At 49.6% G+C, this 23,519-nt stretch overlaps 1 protein-coding gene across 3 annotated transcripts in view; it reads right to left on the reverse strand.

Moving 5' to 3' along the window:
• itgb4 (integrin, beta 4) overlaps positions 1-23,519 on the reverse strand; it is a 128,040-nt gene that overhangs the window by 38,912 nt on the left and 65,609 nt on the right. For all 3 annotated transcript variants that reach the window (XM_070857451.1, XM_070857450.1, XM_070857449.1), the window contains exons 21-31: positions 22,409-22,512; positions 21,139-21,197; positions 20,476-20,499; positions 18,557-18,705; positions 17,585-17,764; positions 15,475-15,623; positions 12,647-12,854; positions 9,799-9,935; positions 7,583-7,760; positions 6,315-6,454; positions 944-1,121 (exon numbers count right to left, since the gene is read on the reverse strand). In XM_070857451.1, the coding sequence (XP_070713552.1) occupies positions 944-1,121; positions 6,315-6,454; positions 7,583-7,760; positions 9,799-9,935; positions 12,647-12,854; positions 15,475-15,623; positions 17,585-17,764; positions 18,557-18,705; positions 20,476-20,499; positions 21,139-21,197; positions 22,409-22,512 (1,506 nt within the window). The remainder of the gene's footprint in view (positions 1-943; positions 1,122-6,314; positions 6,455-7,582; positions 7,761-9,798; positions 9,936-12,646; positions 12,855-15,474; positions 15,624-17,584; positions 17,765-18,556; positions 18,706-20,475; positions 20,500-21,138; positions 21,198-22,408; positions 22,513-23,519) is intronic.

Genomic DNA, 23,519 nt, shown 5'->3' on the forward strand with positions numbered 1-23,519 from the left:
GAGAGAGACAGACTGGGAGGAGCGGAGAGCGAGAGCTGGGGGTGGGGGGAGGGGGGGGGAAGAGAGAGAGAGAGACCCTGGGGGGAAGAGAGAGAGAGAGAGACTGGGGGGTAGAGAGAGAGAGACTGGGAGAGAGAGAGAGAGCGAGAGAGAGAGACTGGGGGGAGAGAGAGAGAGAGAGAAGAGAGAGACTGGGGGAGAGAGAGAGAGAGAGAGAGACTGGGGGAGAGAGAGAGAGACTGGGCATGAGAGAGAGAGAGAGAGAGATAGAGAGAGAGACTGGGGGGGGGGCGGGAGAGAGAGAGAGAGAGAGAGAGAGAGACTGGGAGGGGAAAGAGAGAGAGAGAGAGAGAGAGACTGGGGCGGGGGGGGGGGGCGGTTGGGGAGAGGGAGGGAGAGAGAGACTGGGGAGGGAGAGAGAGAGAGAGAGAGAGAGCGAGACTGGAGGAGGGAGAGAGAGCTCTCCTGTCCAGAGTCGGCCAGTCAGAATGGCTGAAATTACACTTTGCAAAGTAACTGAGAACTTGGGCTGGGTGGTTCTATTTACACATTCCAGAGAAATTGCTGGGTGTGGCTTATCCTCCATGGGGACCAATCAGCAATCAGGTCATGTGATCATGGAGACTCAATCATAACATTTTCCTAATGCAAATATCTACATCCTAAAAGATCCCACGGCACTATTTTGAAGAAGAGCAGGGCAGTTATCCCCGGTGTCCTGGCCTCAACCAACATAACAAAAACAGATTACCTGGTCATTGTCACATTTCTGTTTGTGGGAGCTTGCTGTGCGCTAATTGGCTGCCACATTTCCTGTACATTACAGATGTGACTTCACTCCAAAAGTACTTCATTGTCTGCAAGGTGCTTATGACCTCCTGAAGTTACGAAAGTTGCTAAATAAATTCAACTTCTTTCCGAATGTCATTCAGAGGTAACTTACAGTCTTCTGGTGTGCGACACCTCACGATCTCGGAGCGGGGCCCGGCACCCAGAGCGTTGTAGGCAAAGACGTCCATCTCGTAGTCACAGTATGGGTAGAGGTTGGGGAGATCGGCGGAGGGTACGGTTGTGTTTAGGACCTGAGAAGAATTCTCATCCCCTTCAATCCAATAGGTCACCTGCACAAGAAGGAGCCCTGGTTATTGCACCTGACCCAGCCAGCTGGGGCGATGGCACTGGCCATTTCATCGAAATACAAAGAATATACAGTACAGAAACAGGCCATTCGGCCCAACTCGTCTCTGCTGGTCTTTATACTCACATGGGTTTCGCCCCACTCCATCTGCCTCATCTCAGCCTTTCAGCAGATCTCTTTCCCTTTCCCTCGTACTTATCTAGGTTCCTTTTGAAAGCATCCATGCTATATTTGCCTCAGCCACTTCCTGTGGTAGCGAGTTCCACATTCTCACCACTCTTGGAGTAAAGTCATTTCTCCTTATAAGAACATAAGAAATAGGAGCAGGAGTAGGTCATATGGCTCCTCGAGCATGCTCCGCCATTTAATACGATCATGGCTGATCCGATCATGGACTCAGCTCCACTTCCCTGCCCTATTATCTCCCTATTGGACTTATTAGTCACTATCCTGTACTTATGGGCCCTAGTTTTGTATTCTCCCAGAAGTGGAAACATTCTCTCCACATTTACCCTATCCAACCCATTCATAATTTTAAAGATTTCTATCAGGTCACCTCTAAGTCTTCCCTTTTCTAAAGAAAAATGCCCCAATCTTTCCCGATCGCTATAATCTATCAGTTCTGGTACCATCCTTTCTCCAGTGTTTCGATGTCCTTTTTATAGTGTAGAGATTAGAACGGTGTACAGGACGGTATACAGTAAGTTGTAGTGGGAAATGACCGGGGCCCAGGAGAAACGTGAGTTTGGGGCCCAGGGGCAGCATGGGCCAGCCAACACTGCGGTAGGTGTGTATACTAGGTCTGTGCAGCAGAACTGGTCTCCAGTCGTCTTGGTTAACCCTTGCCACTGGACCAAAACCGAGCTCTGTCAAGCCCGTGTGATGGCTGGTGTGCAATGGCCACCACACGTTAAAAAAAACCACGCACAGGCATCTTCCACCCTTCAACATGTAGTTCGAGACCTGGAATATTAGGTCCTTCAATGAAACACCTGTGAACTCATCCTTTTTGACATGGAAGCAAGTCATCCTCGATACGAGGGACCGCTTATGATGATGATGATGATGATGATGCACAGTAAGTGTGGTCTGACCAGGGTCCTGTACAAGTTTAACATAACTTCACTACTTTTTAATTACAGACCCCTAGAAATAAATCCCAGTGCTCTGTTGGCATTTGTAATTGTTTTGCTGACCTGTGATGCTGCTTTTAATGATTTGTTCACCTGTATCTCTCGATCCCTTTGCTCTTCGACCTCATTCCGTTTCAGCTGACATATCCTGCCAAAGTGCATCACCTCACATTTATCTGTGCTAAACTTCATTTGCCACTTAGCTGCCCAGTCTGCAAGCTTTCTAATGACTTCTTGTATTATGTTGCGTTCTTCCTCAGTGTTAGCTACACCCCACAGTTTGGTTTCATCTGCAAATTTTGCTACTGAGTTACTTATACTTAAGTCCAAATCGTTAATGTAAATTCTGAACAACAGTGGTCCCCGCACTGATCCTTGTGGAACACCGCATTCTACCATCCGTCAATCTTAATAATTACCCCACCTCCCTGCTCTCTATATCTTTAGCCAATTTGCTATCCATTCAGCTACATGTCCACTGACTCCACAAGCCCCACCCTTTGCCAAGTGCCTGCTATGTGACACCGTATCAAAGGCCGGTTGAAAATGTTGGCCACTGTTGGCATTCAAATGGCCAAAGCATCAATCAAACTGTTCACCGAGCCAGGGCAAACTCATCGAATCCGACTGCACAGAAGGGAGCCATTTGGCCCATCGAGCCTGTTCCGGTTCTTTGAAAGAGCCATCCAATTAGTCCCACTCCCCCCGGCTCTTTCCCCACAGCCCTGCAATTTTTTCTTTTTCAAGTATTTATCCAATTCCCTCTTGAAAGTTACTGTCGAATCTGCTTCCACCCCCTTTCAGGCAGTGCGTTCCAGATCACAACTAGCTGCATAAAAATAATTCTCATAATTTCCCCCTGGATTTTTTTGTTAATTATCCTAAATCTGTGTCACCTGCTCACTGACCCTTCTGCCATGCAAACAGTTTCTCCCCATCTACCCTCTCAAACCCCTCATCATTTTGAAGACTACCCTTAATGTTCTCTGCTCTAAAGAGAATATTCCCAGTTTCTCTAGTTAACTCTGTTGGAAAAGGAGGCAGATACATAAGAACAAAAGAAATAGGAGCAGGAGTAGGCCATACGGCCCCTCGAGCCTGCTCCGCCATTTAATAAGTTCATGGCTGATCTGATCATGGACTCAGTTCCACTTCCCTGCTCGCTCCCCATAACCCCTTATCCCCTTATCGTTTAAGACAGAGATAGACAGTTTCTTAAATTTATTCAATGTCCCAGCTTCCACAGCTCTCTGAGGCAGTGAATTCCACAGATTTACAACCCTCAGAGAAGAAATTTCTCCTCATCTCGGTTTTAAATGGGCGGCCTCTTATTCTAAGATCATGCCCTCTAGTTCTAGTCTCCCCTATCAGTGGAAACATCCTCACTGCATCCACCTTGTCAAGCCCCCTCATAATCTTATACATTTCAATAAAGATCACCTCTCATTCTTCTGAATTCCAATGAGTAGAGGCCCAACCTCCTCAATCTTTCCTCATAAGTCAACCCCCTCATCTCCAGAATCAACCTGGTGAACCTTCTCTGAACTGCCTCCAAAGCAAGTAGATCCTTTCGTAAATATGGAAACCAAAACTGCACGCAGTATTCCAGGTGTGGCCTCACCAATATTCTGTATAAATGTAGCAAGACTTCCCTGCTTTTATACTCCATCCCCTTTGCAATAAAGGCCAAGATTCCATTGGCCTTCCTGATCACTTGCTGTACCTGCATACTAACCTTTTGTGTTTCATGCACAAGTACCCCCAGGTCCCGCTGTACTGTGGCACTTTGCAATCTTTCTCCATTATCTAAAGGCACCAGTGTTTGAAAGAGGGACACTGATGTATGTCAGGAGACTTCAAGCTATTTGTCTTTGTGGAGGGTGGAGAGCAGGTGTGGCACACAGGATGTACCATGGAACATCAGGGGGAGGTCACACGGGACATACTATGAAACTTCGGAAAGGGGGGGGGGGCCCACATGGGATGTACCATTGAATGTCAGGGGGACCACACAGGATGTACCATGGAACATCAGGGGGCCACAGAGGATGTACCATGGAACATCAGGGGGCCACAGAGGATATACCATGGAACATCAGGGGGAGATCACACGGGATGTACCATGGAACATCAGGGGGCCACACAGGATGTACCAATAAATGTCAGGGGGGGGCACACAAGATGTACCATTGAATGTCAGGGGGGTTACATGGAACATACCATGGAACTTCGGAAGGGGGGCCTACATGGGATATACCATGAAACTTTTGATGGCTATACATAAATTTTAAATCCCCGTTCTAGTTCATTTGCATTTATTTCAAGTTGCTGATGGTAACAGATTTGGGTGTTCTGATTTAGGATTTAGTGCTAAGATCGGCCCTTTCTAAACCTCCAACGAGAAATATTAAGCGCAAATGGTGCTGAGTTCCTTGGGTTTCCAAATCCAGGGATGTGACACGTGAAAAGGCGATGCAAGGTCTGAAGTTATTGTCATGCTACCAGAAAATGCCGGCCTTGCCAGTGACGCCCACATCCCAGGAACGAATAAAAAGAGTGACCATTGGCAGGAATTTCCTGGGAGATTCTCCCACTCCACCGCTCTAACTCTGCCTGAAATTGGGCCTGAAGGGGATTTCTGCCAATGTAATGGCCCCATAGTGGGAGGAGCCCTGGAGAAATTCCAGGCGATGTCTTTGTTAGAGAAACTGCGTTAAGTGAGGTTGTGTCTGGCGTCCATTTTGTGGTTAAAACAAGCGGTATCTGAGAAATGTCAACACTAGGCTCAGACTGTCAAGGCCCCAGGTACCGACTGATGTCAATAAAGATAGGTTTCTAGTCTGTAAGTATGTGGGTACGGTGATGGTAATGGTTATGTTACTAGACAGTAATCTAGGGAATGTGTATTCACCTTCACAGCTGGAGAATTTGAATTCAGTTTGAAAAATCTGGTGTCAGTAAAAGTGACCCTGAAAGTTCTAGATTGTCGTAAAAACCCAACTGGTTCACTAATGTCCTTTAGGGAAGGAAATCTGTCATCCTCACCCGGTCTGGGCCGACATATGACACCAGTTTGACTCTTAAACTTGCTCTGAAGTGGTCTAACAAGCCAGCTTCTCAGGGCAACTAGGGACGGGCAATAAATGCCGGCCTTGCCAGTGACACCTACATCCTGAGAATGAATAATCATTTTTTTAAATGTAGTTCTAACCTTCTGGTACTTAAATTTATCCATCTTAGTGATGCATTTACCTTTTCTGTAAGATGTAAGGAGACACACAGCTTATGATAAGTCCTGAGGTCCACCATGAAACGATAACCCACTGGTACCACAGAGAGTGTCTTTGGAACATGGAACTAAAGACAGCTAATGTAATCAAAGGGTAAAGGTCATGGAAGAGGTGTGAGGTAATGGCCTGTATAATTTATTGTCGTGGGGGTTCGGGAGATCAAGGGTTGGCAACCCTGCTACTGAGCTCAGCAACTGGAACACGAGGTCCCCACAGCACTCGCTTTCTGTGAGTAGCATTTTCTGTAATAAATCGAAAAGTGAAGTTTCTGCGTCCAGAACTCGCATTCATGGCACAAAAGACAACAGCTCTCTCTAGTATTTCCCAATGGTCTCGGAGTTCAGTGTCTCGCACTTACACCCCAACCAATGACCTTGCTGCTTACACCCTAACCAATGGCCTTGCTGCTTATACCCCAACCAATGGCCTTGCTGCTTATACCCCAACCAATGGCCTTGCTGCTTATACCCCAACCAATGGCCATGCTGCTTACACTCCAACCAATGGCCTTGCTGCTTACATCCCAACCAATGGCCTTGTTGCTTACACTGCAACCAATGGCCTTGCTACTTACACCCTAACCAATGGCCTTGCTGCTTACACCCCAGCCAATGGCCTTGCTGCTTACACTGCAACCAATGGCCTTGCTGCTTACACCGCAACCAATGGCCTTGTGGCTTACACACTAACCAATGGCCTTGCGGCTTACACACTAACCAATAGCCTTGCTGATGACAGTCGGTGATGCATTACCTTGTATCCTGTTGGCCGGCCCTGCGGTGGGACCCAATTCATGCGGATTCTCTTGCTGTCGATTGGCTGAGCTTTAACATTGGTGGGCGGGGACTCTATCGAGATGGTGCCTTGCTTGAGGGGAATCGTTGCTTGAGTTACTGTAACATCAGAGAGCAGGACACGTTAACGAAAGACCTTGGATTTTTGTACAATGATGGCCCGTTCACTGACTATGGAAGGGTGGCTCGCTGGGGAGCAATCCTTTCCTGCTACCTTGAAGTTGACACCATTTTTATCTATGTCCCCATGAATGGTTCTCCTCTTCCATTTGAAGCAGAAGAAACAGTCTCCAACTATCGCCTCCTCAGGTCAGCCAGGTCACTGCGCATGGGCTGGTGGCCACACCAAGAGAGAGTCTGGCGGGCCCTGGCGACATTGGCACTTTTGTTCCATGTTCTGGTGTCAGTGGGCAGCTCACATCTGAATCAGAAGGTTATGGGTTCAAGCCCCACTCCAGAGACTTGAGCTCATAATCCAGGCTGACACTTGCAATTGTTATGAGTGTGAGTGAATCTGAGTGTGTGAGAGTGAGGGCGAGTGTGAGCGAACATAGAAGAGCGTGTTGGTGAGTGAGCGTGTGAGAATGAGCACGAGACATTGATAAAGAGTCGTAATCCAGGAACTCACCTTCTCAACCTTCCTCCCCGCCCAACTCCACCCCCTCCCCTCCCACTCTCCTCTCCCCTCCCCTCCCCTCCCTCACCTCACCTCCCTCCCCTTCCACCCACTCCTCTCCTCTCCTCTCTCCCCTCCCACCCACCCCTTCCCCTTCCCTCCCCTCCTCTCCCAGGCACAGCTGGGGTGGGAAAAGAAGAGGAAATTCAGTTCTAACGGATTGTAAATACCACATTACTACATGAGACCTCGCGGCAGCGAAAGCACGAGACGCTAGTTTCTGAGTTGTCACATGACTCGTACACTGAAATAATCGTTTATAATTCCTTTATAATTGCTCAATGTTGTTTAGGTTACCACGAACCACGACATTACCCCTACCCCAAAAAACAGAGAGGGCATCTTCCAAAGGAGGCAGGGAGGTTGAGAATGTTAACACATAATAAAATGTTACTTATAATGATGGAGCCTATGGTCGGCGGTTGGTTGGATTAACCAGAGTCCTGTGGACAAGGGGGAATCCGTAGCCCTTGGGGACACTGCTCCCAGTGCAGGTGCAGCACTCAGGCCCGTCCCATAGCACCCGCTGGCATAGCTCAAAGCTGACTTACAGTCATCGGGAGTGCGGCAGCGAGCGATGCCAGAGCGGGGCCCAGAGCCCAGGTGGTTGTAGGCCAGAACATCCATTGCGTAGTCGCAGCCCGGGTGCAGATTGGTCAGCTCGACAGTGGTACTCTTTGTGTCAATGACCTTAGAGGCAAACTCGTCATCTTCAGGCCAATACTTCAGCTGGAAAAGAACATGGCTGGTTAGTTATATTGCCCAGATACGTATCATAGAAAAATGACAGCACAGAAGGAGGCCATTTCGGCCCACGCCGGCCAACCAAGAGCTATCCAGCCTAATCCCACTTTCCAGCTCTTGGTCCGTAGCCCTGTAGGTTATGGTTGCATATCCAAGTACTTTTTAAATGTGGTGAGGGTTTCTGCCTCTGCCACCCTTTCAGGCCGTGAGTTCCAGACCCCCACCACCCTCTGGGTGAAGAAATACCCCCTCAAATCCCCTCTGAACCTCCTCCCAATTACTTTAAATCTATGCTGGTTTAATGCACTGCTGATTAAACACTGACCTAAGGATTTTTTTTCCTTATCTCCCCTCTAATCCTTCTACCAATTACTTTAAACCTATGCCCCCTGGTTGTTGAGCCCTCTGCTAAGGGAAATAGGTCCGTCCTATCCACTCTATCTAGGCCCCTCATAATTTCATACAGTTCAATAAGGTCTCCCCTCAGCCTCCCCTGTTCCAAAGAAAACAACCCCAGCCTATCCAATCTTTCCTCATAGCTAAAATTCTCCAGTCCCGGCAACATTCTCGTAAATCTCCTCTGTACCCTCTCCAGTGCAATCACATCTTTCCTGTAATGTGATGAGCAGAACTGCACGTAGTACTCCAGCTGTGGCCTAACTAGTGTTTTGTACAGTTCAAGCATAGCATCCTGCTCTTGTATTCTATGCCTCGGCCAATAAAGGCAAGCATTCTGTATGCCTTCTTAACCACCTTATCGACCTGTCCTACTACCTTTAAGGATCTGTGGACATACACTCCAAGGTCCCTCTGTTCCTCCACACCGCTCAGTATCTTCCCATTTACTGTCCCTTGCCTTGTTAGCCCTCCCCAAATACATTACCTCACACTTCTCCGGATTGAATTCCATTTGCCACTTTTCTGCCCACGTGACCAGTCCATTGATATCTTCCTGCAGTCTACAGCTTTCCTCCTCGCTGTCAACCACACGGCCAATTTTTGTATCATCTGCAAACTTCTTTCTCATGCCCCGTACATTTATATATACTACAAAAAGCAAGGGACTGAGCACTGAACCCTGTGGAACCCCACTGGAACCAACCTTCCGATCGTAAAAACACCCACTGACCATTACCCTCTGCTTCCTGCCGCTGAGCCACTTTTGGATCCAATTTGCCCCTCTCCCTGGATCCCATGGGTTTTTACTTTTTTGATCAACCTGCCATGTGGGACCTTATCAAAAGCCTTGCTAAAATCCATATACACTACATCAAACGCACTGCCCTCAACGACCCTCCTTGTTACCTCCTCAAAACATTCTATCAAGTTAGTCAGACATGACCTTCCCTTAACAAATCCATGCTGACTGCCCTTGATTAATCCGTGTCTTTCTAAATGAAGGTTTATACTGACCCTCAGAATTGATTCCAGTAATTTTCCCACCACTTAGGTTAAACTAACTGGCCTGCAATTGCTCAGGTTATCTCTCCCTCCCTTTTTAAACAATGGCACAATGTTAGCAGTCCTCCAAACCTCTGGCATCACTCCTGTAGCCCGGGAGGATTGGAAAATGATGCCCAGATATTGTCCCACAGGTTAGTTATATTGGCCGGATATTGTCCCACAGGTTAGTTATATTGGCTGGATATTGTCCCACAGGTTAGTTATATTGGCCGGATATTGTCCCACAGGTTAGTTATATTACCCCGTTAGATATGCTGCCCAGTTGGTGTGTCGAGGTATTTTACAGTTTTGCTTCGGTTGCAGTTATCCGTGCCCACGTGTCCTGTGCCAGTCCCCCGGGTCTCTCCCTTACTCCCTGCCCAATCCTTCTTGTGTTACCTTTGGCTTCTCCAACTGGCAGACTGCCATGCCTTCTGGGATTCTGTGTCTAACACTGAGTATTGATGAACGACTCAAGGTTTCACAGTGGTGGCGCTGTGCAGGTTAGCTGGCACTGCACGTGTTGGGCAGTGTCCGGGACCGGTGGGTCAGGTACCCCTGGCACAGTGCTTGGCCTTACCTTATATCCTGATGGTTCACCCAGAGGCGGGCTCCAATTGACCCGGATCCTCTTGCTGTCGATTGGATGAGCTTTCACACTGAGAGGCGGAGAGTCAATCGGGAGCATGGATTGGTTGAGATTCAGCATTTGCTTCGCTGTAACATTAGACATGAGGATACATTAATAACTAACCCTGGGGTCTCACCCTACCCCCCCCACCCCCGCCGAGTCAGTTGGTGTCTGAGTATAGAAGCATGACCCAGTGGGTTCCTCACTCAGCGAAGCGCCCACTCATTTTGTCCATGTCCTAATGAATCTCTCCCATCCCCCGATTGGTGCACACTGAAAGAACAGATCTAAATACATCTAATCCTGTGGTGCGCAAAAAGGCGCTAACACAACCCCTCTCCACACACGTATGGCGGTACACACACAAGTAAACGTGCGGATCTGTCACTCGAAGCAGCACTGAAAGTCTCAACAAAGGATTCAATAAAAGGAGAACCTGACAACGCAAGGATCCCCCGAGCTGCCGCTCTATTGGTTCCAGTGTTGTGGCTAGCCCACCGACTCCTGACCGGTTTTACATAGTCATCATCACAGGCAATCCCTCGGAATCGAGGAAGACTTGCTTCCACTCTTAAAATGAGTTCTCAGGTGACTGTACAGTCCAATATGGGAATTACAGTCGTTGTCACAGGTGGGACAGACAGTGGTTGAGGGAAGGGGTGGGTGGGACTGGTTTGCCGCATGCTCCTTCCGCTGCCTGCGCTTGGTTTCTGCATGCTCTTGGCGATGAGACTCAAGGTGCTCAGCGCCCTCCCGGATGCACTTCCTCCACTTAGGGCGGTCTTTGGCCAGGGACTCCCAGGTGTCAGTGGGGATGTTGCACTTTATCAGGGAGGCTTTGAGGATGTCCTTGTAACGTTTCCTCTGCCCACCTTTGGCTCGTTTGCCGTGAAGGAGCTCCGAGTAGAACGCTTGTTTTGGGAGTCTCGGGTCTGGCATGCGGACTATGTGGCCCGTCCAACAGAGCTGATGAAGCTCATGGGTCTACAGGGCTGTAGTGAGACCCGCCCTCTGTATGGCTCAGAGACATGGACCATGTACAGTAGACTCCTCAAGTCACTGGAGAAATACCACCAACGATGTCTCCGCAAGATCTTGCAAATACTCTGGGAGGACAGACGCACCAACGTTGGCGTTCTCGACCAGGCCAACATCCCCAGCATCGAAACACTGACCACACTTACAGAGTGACAACCCCGAGGAAAGGTCATCAGGTCATCTGTGGGAAAGATCCCGAGCTGGGTCCTCAGTCCCCCCGGCCGTGAACAACCTGGTACGTTTACCGGGGAGGGGGAGGGGGGGTCACAGCTTACTGCGCGAGGACTAGGGGCCGCTGCAACATAAAAACAACCAGAGGGGGGGAGGGGGGAGGGGAACTTGATCTACTGGGTTCCGCCAGATCCCCCTGAACTGCTGCAATCTAAAGCAGGTTTAGTCAGCTTGTGTCTCGAGTTAGTGTTAGTGTAACATAAAGTGGATTCAACTGCCATCCCTTGACGGCCACGGAAGTGGTCAAGTCTGGAAACAGTTGGGAGAAGCTCCCAGTTTCAGTCCCTGGCCGGGGCGGCAGTTGGCACACAGCAGTTTGCCTCAGCACCTTCGGGCGAGGGAGAGAGCGCGGGCTGCCCAACGGAAAGGGAATGAGCGTGTGTGTTCATGCACGTGTATGCCTGTGTATACATGTGTGTGTGTGTGACGGCAGGCACATGTGTACATAAGAGCATAAGACATAGGAGCAGGAGTCGGCCATTTGGCCCCTCGAACCTGCTCCACCATTCAATAAGATCATGGCCGAGCTGATCTTGGCCTCAACTCCACTTCCCTGCCCACTCCCCATAAGCCTTCACTCCCTTATCACTCAAAAATATGTCTGTCTCCACCTTAAATATATTCAATGACCCAGCCTCCACAGCTCTCCTGGGTAGAGAATTCCAAAGATTCACGACCCTCTAAGAGAAGAAATTCCTCCTCATTTCTGTTTTAAATGGGCGACCCCTTATTCTGAAACTATGTCCCCTAGTTCAAGATTCCCCCACGAGGGAAAACATCCTCTCTGCATCTACTCTGTCGAGCCCCCTCAGAATTTTATACGATTCAATAAGATCACCTCTCATTCTTCTAAACTCCAATGAGTACAGGCCCAACCTGCTCAACCTTTCTTCATAAGTTAACCCCTTCATCTCAGAAATCAACCTAGTGAACCTTCTCTGAACTACCTCCAATGCAAGTATATCCTTCCTTAAATAAGGAGACCAAAACTGTACGGCGCACTCCAGCTGTACATACACGCATGTGCCTGTGTATACATGTGTGCGTGCGAGGGTGTGCATGTGTGCACGTGCGGGTGCGCGAGGATGTGCATGTATGTACGTGTGTACATATGGGTGTGCGAGGGTGTGTATGTATGCACGTGTGTACGTGTGCGAGGCTGTGCATATCGGCACGTGTGTACGTGTGCGCACGCGAGGGTGTGCATGGATACATGTGTGTGCCTGCATGCACGTGTGTACGTATGGGTGTGCATGTATGCACGTGTATGTGTGGGTGTGTATGTATGCATGGATACACTTGTTAAATGAGGAGGGAATTGGACTTGCCTGCAATGATGCCCCCCTTGGTTAAACAGCCCCCCCACCACTCACTGTGTGCAGCTCACACAGAAGTACAGTTGCTTGGGCACGGCCCGTCAATGGCCTGTGCTGGGGCCGATGGTCACCAGGAAGAGTCGACTCCTTGCGGGGCTGGGGAAGGGGATGGGCTGACCGAGAAACGGGAGATGAAAGGCATGGGAACGCACCATTCTCATCGGCGATGGTGACGGTGGTACGGGGGAACTTCCCCAGCTTGGCTCCATTTCGGGGCTTGTACAGCTCCATGAGGAACTGTTTGATCTGCTCGTTTCCCAGGAGCGAGTCAATCTCTGTCTGCTCCAGGAGTTTGACGGGAATCTCCTTGTGGGTCTCTCCGGGAAGGAAGGTGACCTCGTTCTCTGTCGATATGTAATCCTGCAACAACAAAAAGCAACAGGTGTGAAGTGATTCATTTTGGTACAAAGAACGGAGAGACAATATAAACAAACACATTTTTTGCAAACGCCCCCATCCCATTTTATTTCTCTGTTTCCCAGGGCAGCTGCTGATAATTCCACCATTCACTCCCTGTCTAGACTTATCTTTTGTTTCCTAACTTGTCCCATTACCATCTCAATTCGGCCCATCATCCCTTTTGTCTCTCTAATCTCTCCTGCCTTCCACCCTATCACAGACCTTCCTTTGGTTCTCTCCTCCCCTCCCCCATTCCCTGCCCCTGCACTTCCTCAATAATCTGTTACATCGCAAGTTTCTTCAGTTCTGACAAAGGGTCATCGGCCTGAGACATTAACTCTGTTTCTCTCTCCACAGTCGCTGCCCGACCCGCTGAGATTTCCAGCATTCTCTGGTTTTATTTCAGATTGCAGCCTCTGCGGTATTTTGCTTTTGTAAACTAAATGGTACCATTTTAAAAGGGGGTGCAGGAACAGGGGGACCTCGGGGTGTACGTACACAAATCTTTGTGGCAGGGCAAGTTGGGAAGGATGTTAAAAAGCATATGGGATTCTTGGCTTTATAAAAAACAAGGAAGTTATGCTAAACCTGTATAAAACACTGGTTCAGTCCCAGCTGGAGTATTGTGGCCAATTCTGGGCACCACACTTTAAGAAGGATGTGAAGGCCTTAGAGAGGGTGCAAAAATGATTTACGAGAATGATTCCAGGGTTGAGGGACTTCAGTTCTTTGACCAAGCTTTTGGTCATCTGCCGTAATTTCTTCTTATGTGGCTCAGTGTCAAATTTATCTGTTTTGTCTTAAAACACTGCTGTGAAACACCTTGGGACGTTTTACTAGGTTAAAGGCGCTATAAATACAAGTTGTTGTTGTTATTACGTGGATAGACTGGAGAAGCTGGGGTTGTTCTCCTTAGAGCAGAGAAGGTTAAGGGCAGATTTGATAGAGGTGTTCAAAATCATGAGGGGTTTTGATGGAGTAAATAAGGAGAAAATGCCTCCAGTGGCAGGAGGGTCAGGAACGAGAGGGCACAGATTTAAGGTGATTGGGGCAGCATCGTGGTAATGAGCAGATTATCAGTTTCAGTGATAAATATTGGCCCCCAGGACACCAGGGATAGCTCCGTTGTTCTTTTTTGAATAGGGCCATGGGATCTTTTACAACCACCTGAGAGAGCAGGCAGGGCCTTGGTTTAACGTCTCATCCGAAAGACATCCCCTCCGGAATTACACGATGTAGAATGTTCAGCACAGAATCAGGCCATTCGGCCCCACAGGTGCGTGCCGGTGTTTATGCTCCACACGACCTTCCTCCCACCCGACTTTATCTCACCCTATCACCATATCCTTCTACTCCTTTCTCCAACATGTGTTTATCCAGCTTCCCCTTAAAGGCATCTGTGCTATTTACCTCAGCTACTCTGTTGGCAGCGAGTTCCACATTCTCACCACTCTGACTAAAGATGTTTCTCCTGAATTCCCTGTTGTATTTATTGTGTTCCTCACACAGATGAGGCTGCACACAGGGAGGTTAGAGTAACAGTGACCTCAGTCTTTATTAAAACACCAAAGTGAGGAACAGGCCTTAGGGGCTGGCTTATATAGTGCTCCCAAGGGATGCTGGGATCCCTTGGGACTTCAGGGGATGCGCTCCCTGGTGGCGGAACATGGGAGTGCATGCTTTACAGATACACAACAGTATTTATTAGTGACTAACATATTTACCTATCTACTCTATCAAACCCCTTCATAATCTTAAAGACCTCTATCAGGTCACCCCTCAGCATTTTCTTTTCCAGAGAAGAGCCCCGGCCTGTTCAAGTTTCCTGATAATTGTGCCCTCAGTTCTGGTATCATTCTGGCAATTCTATTTTGCGCCTTCTCCCGCCCTTCAATATCATAAGAACATAAGAAATAGGAGCAGAAGTAGGTCATACAGCCCCTCGAGCCTGCTCCACCATTCAATAAGACCATGGCTGATCCGATCATGGACTCAGCTCCACTTCACTGCCCATTCCCCATAACCCCTTATTCCCTTATCGTTTAAGAAACTGTCTATTTCAATCTTAAATTTATTCAATGTCCCGGCTTCCACAGCTCTCTGAGGCAGCGAATTCCACAGCCCTCTGAGAAGAAATTTCTCCTCATCTCTGTTTTAAATGGGCGGCCCCTTATTCTAAGATCATGGCCCCTAGTTCTAGTCTCCCCCATCAGTGGAAACATCCTCTCTGCATCCACCTTGTCAAGCCCCCTCATAATCTTATACGTTTCAATAAGATCACCTCTCATTCTTCTGAATTCCAATGAGTAGAGGCCCAACCTATTCAACCTTTCCTCATAAGTCAACCCCCTAATCCCCAGAATCAACCTGGTGAACCTTCTCTGAACTGCCTCCAAAGCAAGTATATCCTTTCGTAACTATGGAGACCAGAATTGGGCACAGCGCTCCATGTGTAATATGGAGGCTGTACCATAGAAATGGCCGATGGTCAGCGGCCAGTGGTAATCTCGGGTGGTGTACATGGTGGGGGGCCGTATTTCTCCCAGGCTCCCCGAGCTCGGTCACCGTGTGTCGGCCCTACCTTGCCGTCCTTGGCGGTGAGGTCCCGGGTCCTGTAGGAGACCTGTGTGCGTCCGTCCTCGATGATCTCCCGGAGCAGGGGGATTTTAGCCACTTTGTCTTGCCGCTGGTATGTGTAGGAGGGTTGCAGGAAGGTGACAATGCTTTTCGCTGCAGGCAAGGGCAGAAACGCACATGTCAAACGGCGGCGGGATAAAACCTTCGGCGGAAATTTACCTGCCCACCGTGGGGTACCTGCCAATCGTCCGCCGACGTTTATGCCAGACGATTGGCTGAAGCCCTCCCCTTCCACCCCTGGGGAATTCCCAGCCCTTTAATGGAGTTCCCAGCACGTTTGCTGGTCGCACTGTAGTTCCAGATACTAATTAACCCATGATGCACTTTACCTGTTCCAAGCTGTTAATCTATTTCATAGAATCATAGAAATTTACAGCACGGAAGGAGGCCATTCGACCCATCGTGTCTGCGCCGGCCGACAAAGAGCTACCCAGCCTAATCCCACTTTCCAGCTCTTGTAGCCCTGTAGGTTACGGCACTTCAAGTGCGGAACCCCACTGGAAACAGCTTTCCAGTCACAAGAACACCCATCAATCATTACCCTTTGCTTCCTGCCTCTGGGCCAATTTTGGATCCAACTTGCCACTTTGCCCTGGATCCCCTGGATTACTTTCATGACCAGTCTGCCATGTGGGACCTTCCACTGCATGCAGGGGAGCGAGGGAGTGGGGGAGCAAGGGTGTCGGGGAGCGAGGGTGTTGGGGTTTCGGGCAGCGAGGGTGTCAGGGAGCGAGGGTGTCGGAGTGTTGGTGAGCGAGGGTGTCGGGGAGCGAGGGTGTCGGGGAGCGAGGGTGTCGGGGAGCGAGGGTGTCGGGGAGCGAGGGTGTCGGGGAGCGAGGGTGTCGGGGAGCGAGGGTGTCGGGGAGCGAGGGTGTCGGGGAGCGAGGGTGTCGGCGTGTTGGGGAGCGAGGGTGTCGGCGTGTTGGGGAGCGAGGGAGCGAGGGTGTCGGGGAGCGAGGGTGTCGGGGAGCGAGGGTGTCGGGGAGCGAGCGTGTCGGGGAGCAAGCGTGTCGGGGAGCAAGCGTGTCGGGGAGCAAGCGTGTCGGGGAGCAAGCGTGTCGGGGAGCGAGGGTGTCGGGGAGCGAGGGTGTCGGGGAGCGAGGGTGTCGGCGTGTTGGGGAGCGAGGGAGCGAGGGTGTCGGGAAGCGAAGGTGCCGGGGAAGAGGGTGCCGGGGAGAGAGGGTGTCGAGGTGCAGGGGAGCGAGGGTGTCGGGGTGTTGGGGAGCGAGGGAGCGAGGGTGTCGGGAAGCGAGGGTGTCAGGAAGCGAGGGTGTCGGATTGTCGGGGAGCGAGGGTGCCGGGGTGCGAGGGTGCCGGGGTGCGAGGGTGTCGGATTGTCGGGGAGCGAGGGTGCCGGGGAGCGAGGGTGGGGTCACGAGTGAGCTCGGCTACGATGCCTTCGAATGTCTGACCGGCCCTCGCGGCCTAAACTCATCCATTGTTGTGTGAGGGGCAGCTGGTGCTCCCGGACCCAGAGTCGGTTCCTTCGGGGCGGGGAGAAAGAAGATGGACAACAACATCCGCGAGCTGGGTTCGGCGGTGGCTCTATCAGTGATTACACCGTGCGGTGTGGCATTGCGACACAGACCAGGTCCAGTCTCTCCACCCCCCGGGCTTTGCCGAGCTAACTGATCATCAGGAGCTCCACGATCAGCCTCACTGCTCCTGGCTTAGGGAAGGTTTAGAAAAATCTATATTTTGGACCGATCCCACTCCTGATCCCAATCCAGCAGCCCCTGCCAGATAGCGCGCTCATGTGGCGTCAGGCAAGGACAGAACTGCGCTCGGCTGTGATGCCTTTCACAGTTTAATAGCGCGCTGTCCAGCCTCAGCCGTGTAAAATGGCCATTAGGACGAGGTACTGGAGGGCAGCTTTCAGCAGCTTCAGGAGAAATTGGGGGCAGGGGGGGGAGATAATCTAAAGGCCACAGTGTCAACGTAAAGATAAATGGACAGACTGCAAGGAACCAGAATGGGGTTTGGGTGGGCGGCACGACAGGGGGCCGAGCTGAGCCGGACCAATCGAGGCTGAGGCGAGATTCCCAAATCCGTACCGGCTTCTTTGATGATGGTAATGTCCACGAACCGCTTGCCGATCTCCGCCTTTCCCAGTGGAACATCCAGGGCCTCCACTCGCAAACGCTTCTCATCATCGTCTTCATCCTTCACGAAGAGCGGGACTCGCACATCCACGGATTCCACCCCGTCCTGGAACTCCACCAGCCCGAGGGCATCTGCCAAGGTGCCAAGGAACAAGGGACACAGACGGTGATTCCAACCCCAGCACATTCAGACATCCCCTTGCACTCAAACACCTGCCTTTATACATTCAATCCCCGGTGTAGGGACAGCCCGGGGAGATGTGTGACGACTGAAATCCACTCCCATCACTGAGCCCAAGCCACAATATGGAATGATAAGCTTAAGGATAAATCTAGTGATCCACTTCATACAGCCAACCCCAGCCCGTGATCCACTCCATACAGCCAGCCCCAGCCATAGTGATCCACTCCATATAGCCAGCCCCAGCCAGTGATCCACTCCATAGTCAACCCCCATCCTAGTGGTCCACACCAGTCAACCCCCATCCTAGTGATCCACTCCATACAGCCAACCCCAGCCCCAGTGATCCACTCCATACAGCCAGCCCCAGTCATAGCGATCCACTCCATAATCAACCCACATCCTAGTGATCCACTCCAGTCAACCCCCACCCTAGTGATCCACTCCATACATCCAACCCCAGCTTCAGTGACCCACTTCATACAGCCAACCCCAGCCCGTGTGATCCACTCCATACAGCCAACCCCAGCTTCAGTGATCCACTCCATACAGCCAACCCCAGCCCTAGTGATCCACTCCATACAGCCAACCCCAGCTTCAGTGATCCACTCCATACAGCCAACCCCAGCCCTGGGATCCACTCCATACAGCCAACCCCAGCCCTAGTGATCCACTCCATTCATCCCATTCCCAAATGTCCGACGGACAGTGGAAAGAGGTACGTTTTCCCACTTTAATCTCACCTCGATCAGACGCCACGGTGTAATAGCCGGGAATAACCTTCAGATCATTGAAAGCTCCCATGGTGACCTGGTGCTCGGTCAATTTCACGATCTCTGACTGTGCGGAGCGAGGGGCCGGGAGCTGGGTGTCGATGATAGTCAGGTCCTGCCTGTGGTGGGGAAATAGTCAGAATTACCGAGCATGCGCTTCAGTTGTGTGGAGAGGCTGGAGAAGCTGGGATGGTTCTCTTTGGAGCAGAGAAGGTTAAAGGGAGATTTAATAGAGCTGTTCAAAATGACGAGGGGTTTGCTCGAGTAAATAACTGGCAGGAGGGTCGGTAACCAGAGGACACAGATTTAGGATAATCGCAAAAGAGCCAGAGGGGAGATGAGGAGAATTAATTTTTACGCAGCGAGTTGTTATCAGGAATGCGCTGCCTGAAAGGGCGGTGGGAGCAGATTCAATCGTAACTTTCAAATGGGAATTGGATAAATATTTGAAGGGGAAATATTTGAAGGGCTGTGGGGAAAGAGCAGGGGATGTGGGATTAATTGGACAGTTCTTTCAAAGAGCTGGCAGGCACGATGGGCTGAATGGCCTCCTCCTGTGCCGTAAGATTGTAAGATTCTATATAATTATTGACTCCGTAACCCTGAAATGATGCCAGCACTGCCTGCTATTGGGGCTGGGCTGTGTAGTGACTGGTGGAACAAGAGGCGGTGGCTGGAGATGGTGGCACTAAGGCCCGCTGTCTCGCAATATAGATCCCGAGGAGCACAAAACATCAAAGCACCAACAGGCAATGGGTTTCTGTAGGCTTGGCATACTGTCCAGAAGCTTCGGTTTATCACGGGGTCAAAGGTTCACTTTGTATTTATTCCCCCTAGATGGCCCAGTGGGTAAAAGCACAGGTCACGAAGATACTGAGCCATACACATTGAGTTCAGACCTGGCTCTGTGCTCACACTTTCGTTGCCGTGAGATCATGTGCTCAAGTCCCACTCCAGAGACTTGAGCACATAAATCTAGGCTGACACTCCAGTGCAGTGCTAAGGGAGCGCTGCACTGTCGGAGGTGCTGTCTTTCAGATAAGATGTTAAATCGAGGTCCTGTCTGCTCTCTCAGGTGGATATAAAAGATCCCATGGCACTATTGGAAGAAGAGCAGGGGAGTTATTCCCAGTGTCCTGGCCAATATTTATCCCTCAACCAAAATTAAAACAGATTATCTAGTCACTATTTCTTTTGCTGTTTATGGGAGTTTGCTGTGCGCAAATTGGTTGCCGCATTTCTTACATTACCACAGTGACTACACTCCAAAAGCACTTCATTGGCTGTAAAGCGCTTTGGGACAACCTGATGTTGTAAAAGGTGCTATATAAATGCAAGTCTTTCCTTTCTCTTTTAGCTCGATGATGTTTGATGGTTTCAGGGGGAAACTCAGCTTTGGGGGGTTAGACAGGGAAAGAAAGCATCAGTCCGGGTTCCTGCTCCTGACCGTTATTCACTGATCCCTGTTGTTGATGGTAGAAAAGAATAGGATTAGGTGGAGTTACAGTGGAACAGCCAGTGGCACCCAATGTCTACGTTCACATATGAAGAAAGGTAACTTTATGTAGCGAAGAGGAGATTAAAAAATAAACCTCTGAATGAAGGAGGTGATGTCAGTGTCTTGGAGTGAGCTCCAGAGGGAGGTGTGAGGTGTGGGTCGCTGTACACAGTGACAAGTGACTTGGGGTCTCTGGGAATCACGGGATATGGGGATCAGGTGGGAAAATGGAGTTGGTGTCGATGATCAGTCACGATCTCATTGAATGGCGGAGCAGGCTCGAGGGGCCGAATGGCCTACTCCTGCTCCTATTTCTTATGTTCTTAAAGGGCACGAGCACTGAGATGTTGCATTACGCCCACTGGTTAGAGGGAGTCGACAAATCACCTACCTCTTTCCTGCATTCGGCTGAAGCCTAAAAAAAAATAGAATTTTAGGTGTTGAATCAGATCAATTCTCAGTGTTACATCCTCCTCCAAATTACAATATACCACAAGAGGGAGAGAGCGAGAGAGGGGGAATGGTAGAGAGAGGCATGGAGAGAGAGGGAGCGAGAGAAGGGACAGAGAAGCACACAGAGGGAGAGAGAGAGAAGGGATGAGAGAGAGAGAGAGAGAGAAGCACACAGAGAGGGAGATAGACAGACAGAAAGAGAGAGATAAAGAGGGAGAGAGAGAGAGATAGAGGGGAGAGAGAGATAAAGAGAGAGTGATAAAGAGGGAGAGAGAGAGAGATAAAGAGGGAGAGAGAGGGAGAGGGAAAGAGAAAGGAATAGGGAATGAGAGAGAGAGAGCAAGAGAGGCACAGAGAGAGAGAGAGAGAGAGAGAAAGGCAGAGGCAGAGGCACAGAGAGTGGGGGAGAGAGAGAAGCTCTGAGAGAGAGAGAGAGACACAGGGAGAAATGAGAGAGGCACAGAGAGAGAGAAAGGAGCGAGAGAAGAGTACAGAGAGAAAAAGGATGAAGAAAGAAAGAGACACAGAGAAAGGAGAGAGAGAGTGAGAGGCACACACACACAATAACAGAAAGACTGGAGAGGTAGGGGAACGTCCTTACCTGAACTTGGTTTTGCGGACTGCCTGGGCCCCAGTGACACGTTTATATACTTCATTGAGCTGAAGGGACACCACACGTAGGTCAGAGGTCAGCCAGAACATTAAACATTCATAGAATTACATAGAATGTACAGCACAGAAACAGGCCATTCGGCCCAACTGGTCTATGCCGGTGTTTATGCTCCACACGAGCCTCCTCCCACCCTACTTCATTGCACCCTGTCAGCATATCCTTCTATTCCTTTCTGCCTCGTATGTTTACCTAGCTTCCCCTGAAATGCAAGGTGAACTATTACATCAGGCTGTCACTCCAATTACTTCACAAATCCAACAGCAAACCAACACCAATACCTCAATATTATTTATACATACATACATACATACACATAATATATATATACACACACAATATAAAAAATCTCACATCTGTGCACGCTCCTGTTAACCTTTCCATTATAAATTACTATGCCCACATTTACAATGGAAATTTTCTATGTAAACATGTCACGCTACAACTGGTGAGAGTTTACATAGGCAGTTTCCATTATAAATGTGGATATTGGAATTTATACTGGATAATAACGTTAAAGACAGACTGTATAACTTTAAAATGGAGACTGAATCGCCATGTATAAAACCACAGAAGATTGACTAATAATAGTGAATAAAATTGAATTCTAATATATTGTGATAAATTTTGAAGAAAGATTTCTTGTTATGTTTCGATTAACTGAAATAAAACCCATGGGCCTAGAAATTTGTCTCGATCAGTGGAACTGAATATCAGGTGTTGTGTGTAACGGACGGCCGATCGGATCCCGCCAGATTTGCGCCACTGCCCGACTCGAATTTCTAGGCTCATGGGTTTTTGAACAGAAGGAAGTGTATGTTGTATGGGGGTAAAAAGCTCAAGTGGCAAAATGGAAAAGGGCAATTGGGTCATCATCATCATAGGCAGTCCCTCGGAATCGAGGAAGACTTGCTTCTACTCTAAAAGTGAGTTCTCAGGTGGCTGAACAGTCCAATACGGGAATTACAGTCTCTGTCACAGGTGGGACAGACAGTGGTTGAGGAAAGGGTGGGTGGGAGTCTGGTTTGCCGCATGCTCCTTCCGCTGCCTGCACTTGTTTTCTGTATGCTCTCGGCAATGGGGTCGGGGGTCCCAGAGTGAAAGGGCTGCCCTGGTTACTTCCTGCATGCGTACACCTGGCCTGGCCCGATACGGGTCCATGCAGCACCGGTGAGCACACCACTCACTGTCGCACACTTACATTCTCATCCACGTCAAGCCGCAGCTGATCAAACTCCCTTGAGTCCGGCTTTCTCAGCTCATCGTTGAATACTCGAGCCGCTCGCAGCGACAGGTTGTACAGAACTGAGAGGGGAAAGTAGAACGGGGATCAGAAAGTGCACGTAAAGTTTCATACTACAACAAGGAAAGCAAATTGGGCAGAATCATGTGTTATTGTACTTAAAAGTCTTGCCTTTAGCGCACACTTCCTCCAAGTGTCACACTTACTTCCTGTCACACTTTTTTTCAGTCACACCCCCCCGACAGATCAGAACTTGACTTGGTGGGCTCACGTTTCGTCCCTGTCCTCCCCCCTCCCCCCAAATGTTAGAAAGTACCAGGGTGGGAGTGGGGGAGGGGTCAGTCCTGCACTTCAGCAATTTTCCTCTGGAAGTGATGGGCAAACATGGAATATGCCTGCCCGTATTTGGGCCAGTCTGTTCAAATGGGGTCACAGTCTAAGGATAAGAGGTAAGCCATTTAGGACCGAGATGAGGAGAAACTTCTTCACTCAGAGAATTGCGAACCTGTGGAATTCTCTACCAACGAAAGTTGTTGAGGCCAGTTCGTTAGATATATTCAAAAGGGATTTAGATGTGGCCCTTATGGCTAAAGGGATTAAGGGGAATGGAGAGAAAGCAGGAATGGGGTACTGAATTTGCATGATCAGCCATGATCATATTGAATAATTGAATGGCCTACTCCTGCACCTATTTTCTATGTTTGTATGTAATGAAGGAAATATACCTTCATTATTGCCTTCAGAATGCTGGGTGCTGGAGCACTGTTGTACTGAGGTGCCCAGTGCTGTTAAAGAGGTGGAGGGTTTGTTTTTATAGATTTTAAGCGACCCGGAAGCAGGGGGTCAGCCTTTCAGTGATCTGCTCCATATACCCGCTAGCGAATAAATGAACACAGACTAGGGGACTGAACCTGGGACCTTCTTCCAGACTGGGCAGCGTATTTAACCATTCAACGAGTGAGCACGAGAACTCCAACTCTCAGCGTGATTGCACCAAGGCCGAAGGCTCCTTTGTCTCACAGTGACTCTACATGAAGTCTGAGTCAAGGACCCTTCTCTTGCGCTGTTG

This window comes from Pristiophorus japonicus, chromosome 16 (assembly GCF_044704955.1).
Source record: "Pristiophorus japonicus isolate sPriJap1 chromosome 16, sPriJap1.hap1, whole genome shotgun sequence".
NCBI lineage: Eukaryota > Metazoa > Chordata > Chondrichthyes > Pristiophoridae > Pristiophorus > Pristiophorus japonicus.